This window comes from Taeniopygia guttata, chromosome 3 (assembly GCF_048771995.1).
Source record: "Taeniopygia guttata chromosome 3, bTaeGut7.mat, whole genome shotgun sequence".
NCBI lineage: Eukaryota > Metazoa > Chordata > Aves > Passeriformes > Estrildidae > Taeniopygia > Taeniopygia guttata.
The window spans coordinates 82,813,535-82,827,687 of NC_133027.1; the positions used below are offsets into that span (position 1 = coordinate 82,813,535).

At 42.8% G+C, this 14,153-nt stretch overlaps 1 protein-coding gene across 1 annotated transcript in view; it reads left to right on the plus strand.

Moving 5' to 3' along the window:
• The first annotated feature begins 631 nt into the window (after window positions 1-631).
• The window catches only part of SMYD3 (SET and MYND domain containing 3), a 385,012-nt gene continuing 371,490 nt past the window's right edge, over window positions 632-14,153 (plus strand). The window contains exon 1 of the mRNA XM_012572411.5: window positions 632-825. Within this exon, the coding sequence (XP_012427865.4) occupies window positions 662-825 (164 nt within the window). The 5' untranslated portion in view covers window positions 632-661. The remainder of the gene's footprint in view (window positions 826-14,153) is intronic.

Sequence of the window (14,153 nt, forward strand, 5' to 3'; positions counted from 1 at the left end):
AGTGAGATCCAGAAATACATCCACATGCCAGCTCACAAATATAATGTCCTTTTTGGGCATGTCTTTTAACTTAATTACTGCCACATCCCCTCCTTTGTAAACCAAACTGTTTAATGTTTGGGGTGTAAACGTGTAGTGAGGGTGCCAGGAGGATGGAGCCAGGCTGTGCTCAGTGGTGCCAACCAATAGTACAGGAGGCATGGGGCAGAAAATGACGCCCAGTAAGTTCCACCTGAATATGCAGAAAAGCTTCATTACTTTGTAGGTGACTGAGCACTGGAGCAGATTGTCCAGAGAGGCTGTGGAGTCCCCTTGACAGGAAATATTCCAGACCCCTCTGGACGCGGTCCTGTGCAATGCGCTCTGGGGTGGCCTTGCTTAAGCAGGGAGGTTCCACCAGATGACGCACTGTAGCCCCTTCCACCCTGACATTCTGTGATACGTATTATAGATTGCCTCTTCAGGCAAAATGCTGCCGTGCCCCTCTCAGTGCGGCTGTGCTGCGCCGGCCCAGCACCGCGTGTGCCGCACGCCCGGGCTCCATCCCCGCGGGGGCCGCCCCGCCCTTGCCCTGACTTAAGATGGCGGCGGCAGCGCCGGGTCACGTGCCGGTGGGCAGGGCGGTCGCGCTCTCCTCTCCGGTGGCGGCGCGCGCGGCAGGATGGAGCTGGCCGCGCTGGAGCGGTTCCACAGCCCGGGAAAGGGCAGCGGTCTCCGCTCCCGCCGGAGCGTGCGGCCCGGAGAGCTGCTCTACCGCGACGTGCCCTTCGCCTACGTCCTCAGCAAGCAGCAGCTGGGCACCGTGTGCGAGCGCTGCCTGCGCAGGTACCCGCGGCAACACCGCGGCCAGCTCCGCCCGGGCAGCGCCGCCCCTTCCGCCAGGGCGGGGCTGCGCCGTGCCTGAGGGCCGGGAGTCCGCGCCCCCAGAGGAGCCGGCTGTGCCGGGCGGGGTGGGATGGGCAGGGGCTGCGTGCTCCGGAGAGGAGCCGGCTGTGCCGGGCGGGCGGGATGGGCAGGGGCTGCGTGCTCCGGAGAGGAGAGGAGCCGGCTGTGCCGGGACGGGCAGGGGCTGCGTGCTCCGGAGAGGAGAGGAGCTGGCTGTGCCGGGACGGGCAGGGGTGCGTGCTCCGGAGAGGAGCCGGCTGTGCCGGGACGGGCAGGGGTGCGTGCTCCGGAGAGGAGCCGGCTGTGCCGGGACGGGCAGGGCTGCGTGCTCCGGAGAGGAGCCGGCTGTGCCGGGACGGGCAGGGCTGCGTGCTCCGGAGAGGAGCCGGCTGTGCCGCGCTGTGCCGGGTCCCGCGGCTGTGCGCTGCCAGGGCGGAGCTGCGGAGCTTGCCGCTTCCTGCCGCTGTTTTTAACTGGGGGCTTTTATTTTAAATGGCTGTTTTTGAAGACGTCGCCTCTCCCCCGGAGCGGGTAGTTCCTGGGGAGGTGTCCCGGGCTGGCAGGAGGCGGCAGTGCCGGTGTGGCTCGGTGATCCGCGCAGTTTTCCCGCTGGACTGGCGGTGCCGGGAGCGTCCGGCCGCCGCTCGGGGACTCCCGAGTCCGGCGGGGCGAAGGGGAGCTGTGCCCTGGCGTTCGCACAGCTGAGGGGTACCAGCCTTCTTGAAATAGGGAGCGGGCGATGGTTGAGTTTCGGGTCGCCTGGCCAGGTTTATCCCGCAAAAAGCACGTGGCTTTGAGACATGCCGTAAATAAATGCCTGCCTTCTTCCCGCATATGACTACAAGTGGAAACTGACAAGCACATAGTAACTTTGTTGCCGTGCGAGATCGGCTCCGGGCGGACGCCTGCGGGTAGCACGGCGGGGGTGGGGGGGAAGGAGGCGGCGGCCGCTTTCCCCTTCGGCTCTGCGAGGCTCAGTTCGCGCGGGAGCAGACGAAATGGTGACACGGGGCTCGGATGCAAACACGTGTTTATTGTGTAAGCGTGTTCCCCGAGATCCCGGGCACCGAGCGGGGGGCTCGGTTATACCCTGTGCCGGGGCGGGGGGGAGCCTGAGCCGCGGCCAATGGGACGGGAGGCAGGGGACAGGGACAGGGAAAAACCCGGGGACAGCGATGGGAAAGGAGGGGGGGGGGGGCAGGGGACAGGGACCGGACCGCATGGTGAGGGGGAGAGATAAGGGAACGCAGGGTCGGGACAAGGGACCGCGGGGGGAAGGGGGAGTGATAAGGGAACGCAGGACAAAGGGGGAACGCGAGGGAAGGGGGGAGGGGGGATAGGGGGGGAAGAAGAGAAAATTACAAATCCTACATAACTTTCTGTGTTTGTTTAGAAGGAAAAAAACAAAACTGGATTTTAAACTTGAGCAGTTTTCTAGCAAGCCGGGTTGTGGCAGAGCTGTTAAAGGAGCATCTGTATGTTAACACCTGAAGCATTCTGCTAGATGAGTTAAACCCTTGTGTAATTGCCAAGACGTGAAGAAGAGAGACAGGAGAACATTCAATACCACTAATTTTTCTTTTTTAGGTTTTTGCTTTGGTTTGATTTGTGTTGGGGTTCGTTTTTTTTTTGGGCCAGGGAAGTGGATTATTTTGAAAGCATTTGAAGTTTGTTGAAACAGTTGAGGTGATTTTCATCATGTCCTTTACAGGCATGAGAATATGGTTCTCATTTAATCAAAGAAAAATTTGACAATCTATTCCAGGTGATGCTTGCATTTTATAAGGTGCACCTTGCATCTTCAGCATATTGAAAAAAAATCCCAACCAAAGCAAAAACCCAACAAAAACTCCTCCAAAAAAAAAAAATTTCCGTAATAAATGCCAAACTCAAGAGCTTTTTAGCTATTATGCCTGTGAAGTCTGACTTGGGACATAAGAGCCCTTCAAGGTGGTGACTGAACATTTTCTACTTGAAATTGTGAGAGGCTGCAGACTTCAGAAGACAGGCTGAGTGCAGCAACAGGTGGAATAAAAGTGAATCTGGGGTGTTTAGATGTAGATGTGTAACCAGGGCATGTTTTGTTGGGAGAAATAATGGTACTACCAGCTTGTTATATCACAAGAGGTTACTAATTTGTGGTTTTGGTTATTTTTCTATATAGTGATAGCAGTTAAATTTTAAAAAGTGACTAAGGAAGTAAAAAATATATTTCCACCAATCTGTCTTCCTTTGCAAAATGTGCTGTGAGTAGACAAAATTTATAGATCAAGACTGTCCAAGCTGACATTTGTCTAATTAAAGGATATATATACATCCATACAGAGATGGGTTTTTTTGAGTGTATAAAAATTGGGCAATTAGTGAAGTACTGCTAAGCTGTGATGTGCAATAGAACTGTTTCATCAGTCTGGATTTTTTGGTCTTGTTGACTCTGGTGTGGTCTTTTTTCAAAGTGAGGTATCAGAAAAAAGTTCCTGTTCTCTTCCAGGACTACAGATAAAAGTCACGCTGTCACTCCTGTTCCTGTTTTTCACTCTGATCTTTAGGTGGCAGTGCAGGAACACAAATTTAAAAAAAAGTCTAGTTCTTAATGTTGATTTAGTGTTTTGGCAATCCTTTTATAGATGCAATTAATGCTTGAGGCTTTACACTGATGTGTAATTCTATACTTTTTTCTCTGCTTGTAGTCGTAAATGTTGTTTGATGCAGTTTTAGGCTGTATGAGAAGTTCTGGGTGAGCCAGAAGATGGGTAGTGAAGTGCAGAGTATCTTCCTTCTGGACTGCCTGCTGAGAGGCAGCAGGATCTTGCCAGGATCTGGGGTCACAGGCTTGGGATGGTGCTGACTTACTCTGTGGCCTTGGCCAAGTTCCTACAGCAAGGGTGTCATGGTTTGACGCTGGCACAATGCCAGCGCCCCATGAAAATGCAACCTACCAATCAAATGCTGTGAAATGCAATCGAGAACAGAGCAAAGCAGGCCAAACTTAATAACAAAATAAAGACTTTATTACACTACTACTAATAATATAAAGGGAAAAAAAAAAAGAAAAACCCACACAAACTTCAAAATGAAAACCTTCCAAAACATTCCTCCTCCCACCACCCAACTCCAACAAACCACAGTGAGACCCATTTAGATCCTTAATCCAATTTTCACCCTTCAATATAATCAATACTGAATCCATCGGGGAAGAGAGGAGTCCCCCTTGCACCACAGACCCCCAGGAAACACAGCTGCCACCTCTTGTGTTTCCATGTCACACGTGGCACTGCCCAGACACACCGGCCAGTGTGACGCTCTCCTCTCCATGTCACAGTGCTCTCACCACCATGCAGGGACAGAGACTGCTTATAGGGCCCCTTTAAGGATGCTTTGCCAAGGATCACCAGGAACAACAGTCCAGTGTCTCATTTTGGGACTACCGTCCCCCCCATTTTCCCCTGGGGATGAGGATCCAAGGACAGAGATCGCCTTCTCTTCTTCTCTGAAGACGGAGGGCATCCTCACACCCTCCTCAGCTCTCTCTGTCCATTTCTGAACTGGTAGTTGCTGAAGGAGGTCTCTTGGCTCACCAGTGCATCCCCCTAAAATGCAGTCCCTCTTGAAAGAAGGAGTGGTTCAGTTTATGGTAAACAAGCAGAGTCCAGCCGAAAGCCACTCTATCATCTCCCCCTCAACCTTCTTCTCTGAACATCTGAGGTTCCAGGCTGTCTCTCTTTCCTTCAAACTGAGGAGGAGTAATATTTCATAAAGCCTTCATTTCACAGGAAAGGGTTAAAATTCCCGGACTCCCCGGATGGCTGAAATCTGGCCCAGGACTCCGTCTCCCATCTCCCACGCTGGGCATCTTTTCCCCCCATTCTCCTTCTCCTCTGCCGGCAAACTTCCAGGTGTCTGCTGGCTCTCTATCTCTTTTCCCTCTAGCTTAGGGGAGGGGGAACAAAGACATCCCAGATGTTCTCCACCCTTCTGTCCGCAGGAGGTAGCCCAGCTCAGTTCCGATCCTTCACCCCCTGGCCTACCTCTGCAGGACGCATGGCTCCCCTCCCCCACCCAGCCCAGGCTGTGGGGGGAGGTCCGTACCTTCCGATGACCGGAACCAAAGAAGAGCGAGTTCTCCTGGGAATTCTGCTTTTAACCCCTCTGTGCTCTCAGAGGCGTGTCCACCTTCAATTGGTCACCCCAAGTGTCAGTATCCAAACCTGACCCCTGACTGGATTGACCTCTTCCTTCCAAAAAAATTTCTCTTCCCGTGTCAAACCACGATAAAGGGTCTGATGTACCAAAGCAGGGTCAGGTTGGCTGTTGGGGGCAGTTTGCTGCTCTGTTTTAGAAAGAAAAGCTCAGATAGTGCAGTAGTTCTGCTTAGTCTTACCTCAATTAAAGTGACCATTATTGTGGGTTTAAAGTGCTGAAGTATTTATATACGAGAACATACACACACGTATACATACATATATACATATATATATAGCAAATGCAGGTGAACCCAATGGGAAGAAATGACAATGTCTCACTCAATTCAGAAAGCTGAACGATTTCTTTATTATAACTATGCTAAAATACATTGATATACTATATAAAAGGAGGATACTAAAACTACATACTACTTTCTGTGACTCCATCTCTAACTCTCACAACTTGTGACCCTCTCCCAAGAGTCCAGCCACAGGTGGGTTGGATTGGCCATCAGGCTCAAACAATCCTCACCAGAATCCAATCAAGCACTCACTCCAGGTAAACAATTCTCCAAACACATTCCACATAAGAAAAACAAGGAGCAGAAATAAGAATTGTTTTCTCTTTCATTTCTCTCTGTGCACCTCTATGAAAAATCCTGAGAGGGAGAGAAATGTGCTTGCCACATATATATATATGTGTATATATATATATATATATATATATATATATATATATATATATATATATATATATATGTACTTAATGCATCTAATAGTAGAAATATTAACAGCCCATTCTTATCTTACTTGGCTGTTGGTACTGTTTTTATAGTGACAATAAAATTTTCGTCATTGTTTTTAGGTTTACATCATACATAGAGCAGATGGCAGATTTTTGTCACAGTCTCCCTTTTTTTTCTTGATTTTTTTCTTACTTCAAATAGAACCCTGTATTTTCTGATGAAGAGGTTCATGTTGGATTTTTTTAATGCAAGCCTGGGCTAAAATGCTGTGCTGTAGATGGTTTAATATGATAGCATAGCTGTTTGAATGTTATTCTGTTAGTAGTTATAAAAAAATACTGCCCTGAATTAGGATACATAATAAAGATTCGCTCTGAGCTACAGGTTTTGATAGAATGGTGCCAGTGTGTATTTCTATGGTAGCAGTGTCTTGGGAGAACATGATGTATTGCATAATGGTACATTTTTTGCAAGAGTATCTCTAGTGTGACAAAATTTGAATGGCCAGGATGTTTTTCCAGCAATTTCCTGGGGAAAGATTATTTTTTCCTTACTAGTTAAAAGTTTTCTTTATGGCTACTTCTATGCTTCAATACCTCTTTAATGTTTGTCTGACTCTCAGATGTTGAATTGAAAATATACCCAGCCTGTTACAGATTGGGAATCAAAATGAATTGAAAGTCAATGATACCTTTGGTGTTTGTTTGCTTTTCACAAAACATTCCTGTGATACCTTGGAGTTACAAGAAAAAAATGCAAGAAAATTTATGTTGATACTTCAGAGCAAGCAAACAAACTTTATAGAGTCCAAGTCTCAGAAAAAGTAGGAAAAAAGAGGTAACACCATCCTATTTCAAAATGCTATACCATTTATGCCTTGAAGGAAAATGAATAACATTACATATAGACTATGAAGTAAAAGAAATTAGTTTTCTTGCTTGGGTAAAGTCAGAGGTTCACACTCTGGAAGTGGGTTAAGAGCAAGTTTGAAAGTATTTTTGAATGACTACAAGTTTTTTAAACATATTTAAAAAGAGAATAAAATATTTAAGGTAGGAGTGTTGATAAGCTAGATGAGACTGCAAACATTATTGCAGTATGGGAAATATATCCAAGCCTGAATAGTTGGTTATGTTAGATTACAGTGTACTAAACACAGGCCAGCAATTGTGTGCTCCTTGCTTATTTCACCTGTTTTAAAAATAGCCAGATGGAAATGCCGTTACATTCAGAACTTTGCATTCAGCTGTCTTCATCATTGACACACTCTTAAATTGGCTGCTTTGTTATTATTATTCCTACTAATATGATTACTGCTGCTAAGACAACATCATGTGATTTCATCACCATGAAAGTTGGCATATCATTGTTAAAGTGTGGAGTGTCAAAGTTAATGGCAGCCCAAAGGTACAAAAATACCATTAAGTTTTAACCATGGTATGGGGTTTTTTAAGTGGAGAAAAGCAGGATCTGACTCAGAGTGAAAAGGGGAGGGGTTGGTGAGTGTGTGATCCTTCCTACCGCTTGTGGCTTAGAGTTGTCTGGTTCTGCCTGAGAGCTAGTTGTTAACTGTTCAAGGGTACCCCTTTCATACTGCAGTAGGGAGGTCAGGAGAGGAGAGCAGCTCATTATTTTGGCTCTTTAGCAATGGGAGTCTCTCCATGAAGGTTCTGTCATTCACTAATAGTTAAGATGTTTCCTTAAGCACCAAAGATAGCTTTCTCTCTTCAGCTGAGTTCTGCTGCTTCCAGCTCTGCTGGGTGATTAGGTGCAAGCTAATGGATGCTCTTTTTTAATGTGATGTTTAGCATGTGTGTGACTTCCAGTAGTGCACAAAGCTGTAAAATCTACACTGCCTCTATATTTATATCTGAAAAATACTTCTGTTGCTGGTTAATACAGGAATAGCTTTAAATTTAGGGTAATTTCTTGAAAACATCCTGTTTTGTTGCTCTAAGTGTTCCTAGTATATGTATATTTTGCTCTACAGGGATTCTTGAATGTGGAAAATGAATATTTGATTCTTCCTTTTAACTTTTCATCAGTTGTCATCATATGAAGATAGTTAAGTATTATAGTTCTTTAGATATAAAACAATATCCAAGTATGCATGTTTTATAGCTTGCTTGTATAAAAAGATGTTTGGGGTTTTTTCCCTCCTGTAGAATATTGTATTTCCATGGTTGTTTATAGAAAGGAACAACAATGTTTTTAAAATTCCTTAACCATATGTCAGAACATAATTCTTAGACTTATGACACAAATGAATAAAGTTGGTCAGCATGACTTGGTGCCATGTCAATAAGTCAATAAGATTTTTTAAATGTGAGATGTATGATGTGTTTAGTGTCCCTTCAGTACCAGTCAAAATTCTAGGCAGAGTTCCAGTAATGAGTAACTTCTTGTGGAGTAGAGGAATATAAAAAAATCTTATAATCACGGTGTGAGTATTAGGAGCAATTATGTTTTTGTGCTTCCCGGATAGGATAATCCCGGGAATAATATACTTTAATTTGATGGAGCATCCTGACAGGAGTGAAATTGCAGCACTGACTCTTGATGTACCTGAAGTGTGAACTAAAAGCAAAGCATGTGAAAAAAATTATATGTGAGGCAGAAGCTATACAAACTATCATAATTTCAGGTTCTGTTTACATTTGTGAGAATGTTTCCCAAAACCTGAGAAATTGAACACCTCCACCACCGGTAACGTTTCTCTCTGTAGCTGGATGACAGTCTGAAAAAAGAGGCAGCATTTTCCTTAGAAGAGACTCTCCCTTCCCCATCTGAACTTACTCTCATAGTGTTGAAGCAACTTTATGAAAAGCAATATAGAAATGTTTTTTTTTCTTTCCTCATGCCAGCTGAAGCCATAGAAGTGGCTTTCAGGCTGCTGTCCTATGCTGCCAGGAAAGTTTTCTGTGGGAGGGAGTGAAGACATAGAGTGTGCTTTCCTGCAGTGTCTGTCCAGAGAAGGTCTGTAGCAGAAATTACGCTTACATTCTCCATCTCCCATTCCTTCTGTTTGGAGTCAGGTTGAAGTGGGGGAAGAAGAAAGCTCTGGCATTCAGGACAGCATTCATAAGTTGTAGTCCTGGCCTGCCTGTTGGTTTGCTTTGCTTCCCTCCCAGCACCCTTTTTAGCGTGGTCAGGAGTTTTATGTGTTAATATTAGCAATATCCCTTGGTAGGTGTTTTTGACTGACCGTTTATCCTGGGGACTTGTTTTGAGAATGTAATTCAGATTCTGTTAGATGTAAATTCTTATTTTCATTGCATAGTATTTTGGTCTTCAGTTGGTGCCTCCTCACTGCTTTGGATACTCTGGGCTTGCTTTAGATAATATATGGGTCACTGCTAATCTCCTTCCGTTGCTCCCCTGCCTTGTGGTCTCGAGACTGTTGTTCATGTCTGCTGCTGCCAACCTGGCTCTGCTCCTGTTAATAACAGGAGACAAAGAAAAGGGAGAGGCATTGTTAAAAATAAATTCTCCCAGGTCAAGAGTTTTTATTGCCATGCCTGTCATGTATGGAAAATAAAAATTTTAGGCATGGTTTAAAGGGCCCTGAAGCTATTACTGTGTTGGGATTTTGTGTATACAATTTTCATGCTCTATAATTTGAAAGGTATGGTATCAAAATTGTTGTCCTGTCAAGCTGTGACTGACCATTTAAGTTGTAACATTCTTGTAGATTTTACTCAATTTAGGTTTTGCTGTGTATCTGCAATGCACACTTGATACTATATTTCTGTTCTGCATGGTGCAGTCCCTAATATTAATATTAATTTTAAAATACTAAGATGCTCTGCATAAATACTCTTTGCTTGTGGCTATTGATAAAATGATGAAAATAAGTTTGTGGATTGGATTGTCTGTAGTATGCATTTCCTTAGGTTGAACTATAATTGTAGAAGTACAAAATTATAATCAGCACTAGAAGGGAAAACATAATTGATTTAACTATGGTAACCTTTAGGTAATGCAACAACACAATTAGATCCAGATATTTCCCTAAGAAAGTTTTTATTTAAGTTGCTCAAAGTTTTGTACTGCATTAGGAATTTATTGTTTAAGTTCTTTTAGAACTGTTACTGATATCTTGCACATAAGTATTGGAATTCATGAATTGCTACTGGTTACTTCCACTAAGTGTCCTCAAAAGCCACTCTGCTTTTGCCTGTATGGTGTATGGAATGATGTTCAGAACCAGCTGTGACAACTGTTTTGAATTATCCAAAATTAGATGGGTGAGGCTGATAGAATTTTCTGCATGTCTCTCCGCCCCAGCCATTCATGTTTTGAAGCGGGTTATGCATGACAACTTACCTCATGTGCTGGCTAGGAGCTGCTGAAAGGGCAGGCATTCTTACTGGCTCTCCTGAGTTCTTGCTCTCCTTCCTGCTTGCATCTTCTGTTTCTCATTTGGCACTTTGCTGCTCATATGACCTATGATACACTGGTGCAGAGAAATAAACTGACATAAACATACTTTACCAAAATAGAAAAGTCTTACTGCCCTTGAATCAGCTTATTGCTGGGTGAACAGAACTGAAGTGGCCATTGAACAAGGGTCAAGGTCTGATGGTCAGGGCTGGTGGTCTGGTAGTAGCTGGCCTTTAGTCTGCTGTAGCTAAAGATGAAACTCTAAGAAGGACAGTTAGAGGAATTTCTGAGCTCTTATGGATGTCTTTAGGAGAAGTAGGGCTTTCAGGTGTGCAGGATTGATTGGCTTGTTAGTGTTCGGGACAATTTTTTCTGCCTTGCAGTCCAGCCTAGTTCTGGACTGTTAGACCACACCCTTATTTCTTTACCAAGGCATGTTTCAGTCATATTTTACTTCCTCAGAAGCATATCCTAGCTTCACTTTAGCAGAAGAAACACTGCAAACTTTTGCAGTTGAAGTCTTGGTTCTGTGGGGGTTTATCAACTTTTCTGACTTAATTTTTGAAGTGGATTTTACTCATTTTGGGATCTGTGCTTAATTCTAGCAGTCACAATTCTCACAGTGTGCCTCTGTGGCTGACTGGGAGATTTCATTTATAGGTTAAGCAAAAGTTTTGAATCATTCCCAAGAATGTCCTGATGACTGTAGGGTTGGTGTCAAGTGGCACAATTGGTTGAACACCAGTTGAACAATTGGTTGAGCACCAACTCAAGCTGCAATCCCCTATTCATGGAATATTTAGCTTTCATGTTTATCATCATAACTGCTAGTTGCTTCAGATCAGATTTGCTATTAATTTCATTGTTCAAGCTTAAGATGAAATTGAATATTGAGTATTTTTTTGAAGTATCTTCTTGGCCTCTAAGTTCCTTATCCTGCAGTCAATAGGTAGGAAACACAATTTTGGCTTCACTCAGGGTGGGCTTGCCCTGGCTGTTCATGTAGTGTTTGTGTCCTGCCTGTGTCATCAGGTTTAAGCATTTAGAGCAAAAAAGCCAGCAAGTGTTTTGAACACTACTTAAGAGGGTGTGATTAGGCGTGGTTATGATCGCAGAATTGCAGAAGATGTAGAAGTGCAGAAAAGGAGTAAAAGATCATCACTAAGTGAAAAGAGGAAATTACATTGGTCTTAGCAACTTCTTACAACTCACCCCAATACGGCTGATTCACACAGGCTAGTTCAAATGTCTCATTGAACTGCTCGGAGTGTGTACTGGTGACCTGAAAAGACAATTTCTTTGGTGATGGCATTCTTTGTAGTGGGAAGGAGCATGGTAGAAGAATGAGAAAGAATTTGAGATGTTTGGTGAAGCATGGTGTTCAGGGAGGAGGGATTTGTCTCAGGAAATACTGAGAGTGAATAAACTGTGTTTCTTAGGGTAAAATACTTGTTCAGTGTATTTTGTGCTTGGGCAGAAACTTCTTATTTATTAGTCAAGAAGAGCTTGAAGACAGCTCACTTTATCATAAAGGTTCAAACTGGAATGCTGTCTTGTCATTTTTTTGTTTGGTTGGTTGTTTTTCCTGTTGTGTCAATTACTATCTTCCCTGGTAAGATAAACGATGACATTTCTTCTTCTTTTTGTGGGCTATGGCTGTTTTCCATCACAGACATAGAGCCTGCTACTCCTTCTGAGATAAGGGGCGTACCAAGGAAGACTTGCTGTGTATAAAAGTATATCTCATAAATTTTATCTCCTCCATTTCTATGTACCTTGTGTGTGAGAAATAAATTCCACCTTGCAGATCATTGTGTTTAAAATCTTTATTGAATATTGGATGGGATAAGAAAATTTATGCCAGGCTAATACACTGCTTTGGAAAAAAAGTTAAGATTTTTTTTATCAAACTCTGGATACACATATTTTAAGAATTGAGTGAATGTTGGTGTGGGTTTGTACTTTGTGTAGCTGGCTTTCTGTGGTATATTGACTCCAAATCCTCCAGCTGTTGAAAGTATCTTAGTCCAGATTTCTGAGAAAGCAAAAACAGATTGAAAGATTTAAAAGAAAAAAATGAAATAGGACAGAAAACCACTTCAGAGATTTATGGTCATAAGCATCTATGCTGGTTTAGCAAATGAGACTGGCTATTCAGCTATTTATCAATTTTATCCACTTGTCATATTAAAACAGTCATAGTAGTTATGCTCCTGCACAGCAGATGGAATAGCCATGGAAACAAATTCTTGAAATAGTGTATGAAACTCAAGATGTGATGATTGATTTATCTGAAGCCTTTGCCCCAGGAAAAAGAGGCTATGCAGTAATCCACACAAGACACGTATAATATCAGGTGTAACACAGATATAGCAATGAAATGTATTTTATCATCAGTAAGATCCTTTACAATATTATATTGGATCTTCTTTTTGTTTGTTTTTAGTTTGGTTTTCCACAAAATAAGCACATTATACTTACGTAAATATCTCTTACTATAAAATGTCCCTTTCTGTGGCTAAGAAAGTAGATGAACTGTGCTGATGAGCATTAAAAAGACTGACAGGTATAAAAATAGCAGAAAAGTTATAGAGGCTCATAGTTGGTAACCCAGTTGCTGAAAGAAGTTAATCTTGTCACTTCCAGTGGATATCTAATATTTTATTAGACACGTAGTCAGCCTGTGTATTTCTTATGTGTGAGTTTTGCTGCCAATTAATACCCTTTGCTGCTTTGGCAGTCATTTTGATTGGATTACACTGACTGTTTTATGTGATTTATCTGTGTTCTGATATGTCAAAGCTACTTAAATCCAGTTTTTAATGAAATTCTATAAGGAGTGCAGACTTGCTGAGCATTGTATGCAAAAGAATTAGGCCCATCTAAAGACTTTGTGAAAATTTGCCATGGGGTTGTTTTACTGGGTTCACCATTCTATTGATTAGTGCACTGACAGGAGAATCCTGTTACATGTATATAAAATATGACACAGGTTGGATTTATTAGTGCTAAGTTAATGCTCCTTTGGAATTTAGGATTAAAAATAAATAAATGTGTGAAATTTGGTATGTATGTGCTGAATTATATATTCAACTAATTTTTCGTTGATTAGGAAGTTACTGGATCTTTCAAGAGTATATTTTTATGGTGTTTGTTTTATTTAGTGTTTCAGGGAGCATTTACCACTTTCTGGTGCTGCTCACTGCATTTTTAGAAATTCCCTTTGCAATAACACATGCCACATTGTGTTCACAACCCACTTGTAAGGACTGGTGGTCATTTTTCTCCTTTCTCCTCCATGGACAGTCTTTGAACACAGCTTGGGAGAGGAGGGGTCAATAAAATCAAATAATGGCTATACTGACCTTTTTTAAAATGTCTTGCTCATGTATAAAACTAAAGATATTTTCAGCTGATTTGTATATTTTAATGCATGTGTAAGGAGCATGACAGATGAAGGATAACCCTGTAGTTCAGATACATAATTGGAGGGTTAGAGCCCTTCTTTTGTCTGTTAAATTTAAGGTCTTTCCTGGATTACCTGTTTGAGGGAGGTTTGAGGTTTATTGCATTCTCCCATATATTTAGAAGATAGAGTGTTGATAGAGTGAAAAATAAAAATATTTAAATTATATGTTTGTATATCTCCTTAACGGTAATATTTGGCCTTAACCCACTTGAAGAATCTTAAAAGTGATTACAGGCAGCAGAAAGCATATCTGCTATACATTTATTAGTACCACTAGGAAACAGTCCAGCACCAACAGATTTCTATGTATACTTGCAATTAATATGGCTTTTTAAAATTGGTAAAATGTCCTAATCGTGCCAGAGCTGAAAGCTTTGCCGTGCATAACTTTATGGCCCATGCAATTTGCTGGATGTTATGATTGTTCATTTCAGTTTCAAAAGCTGTGAAACTTGCTTGTCCTTGGCAAAAAGAAAGTTTTTGTGT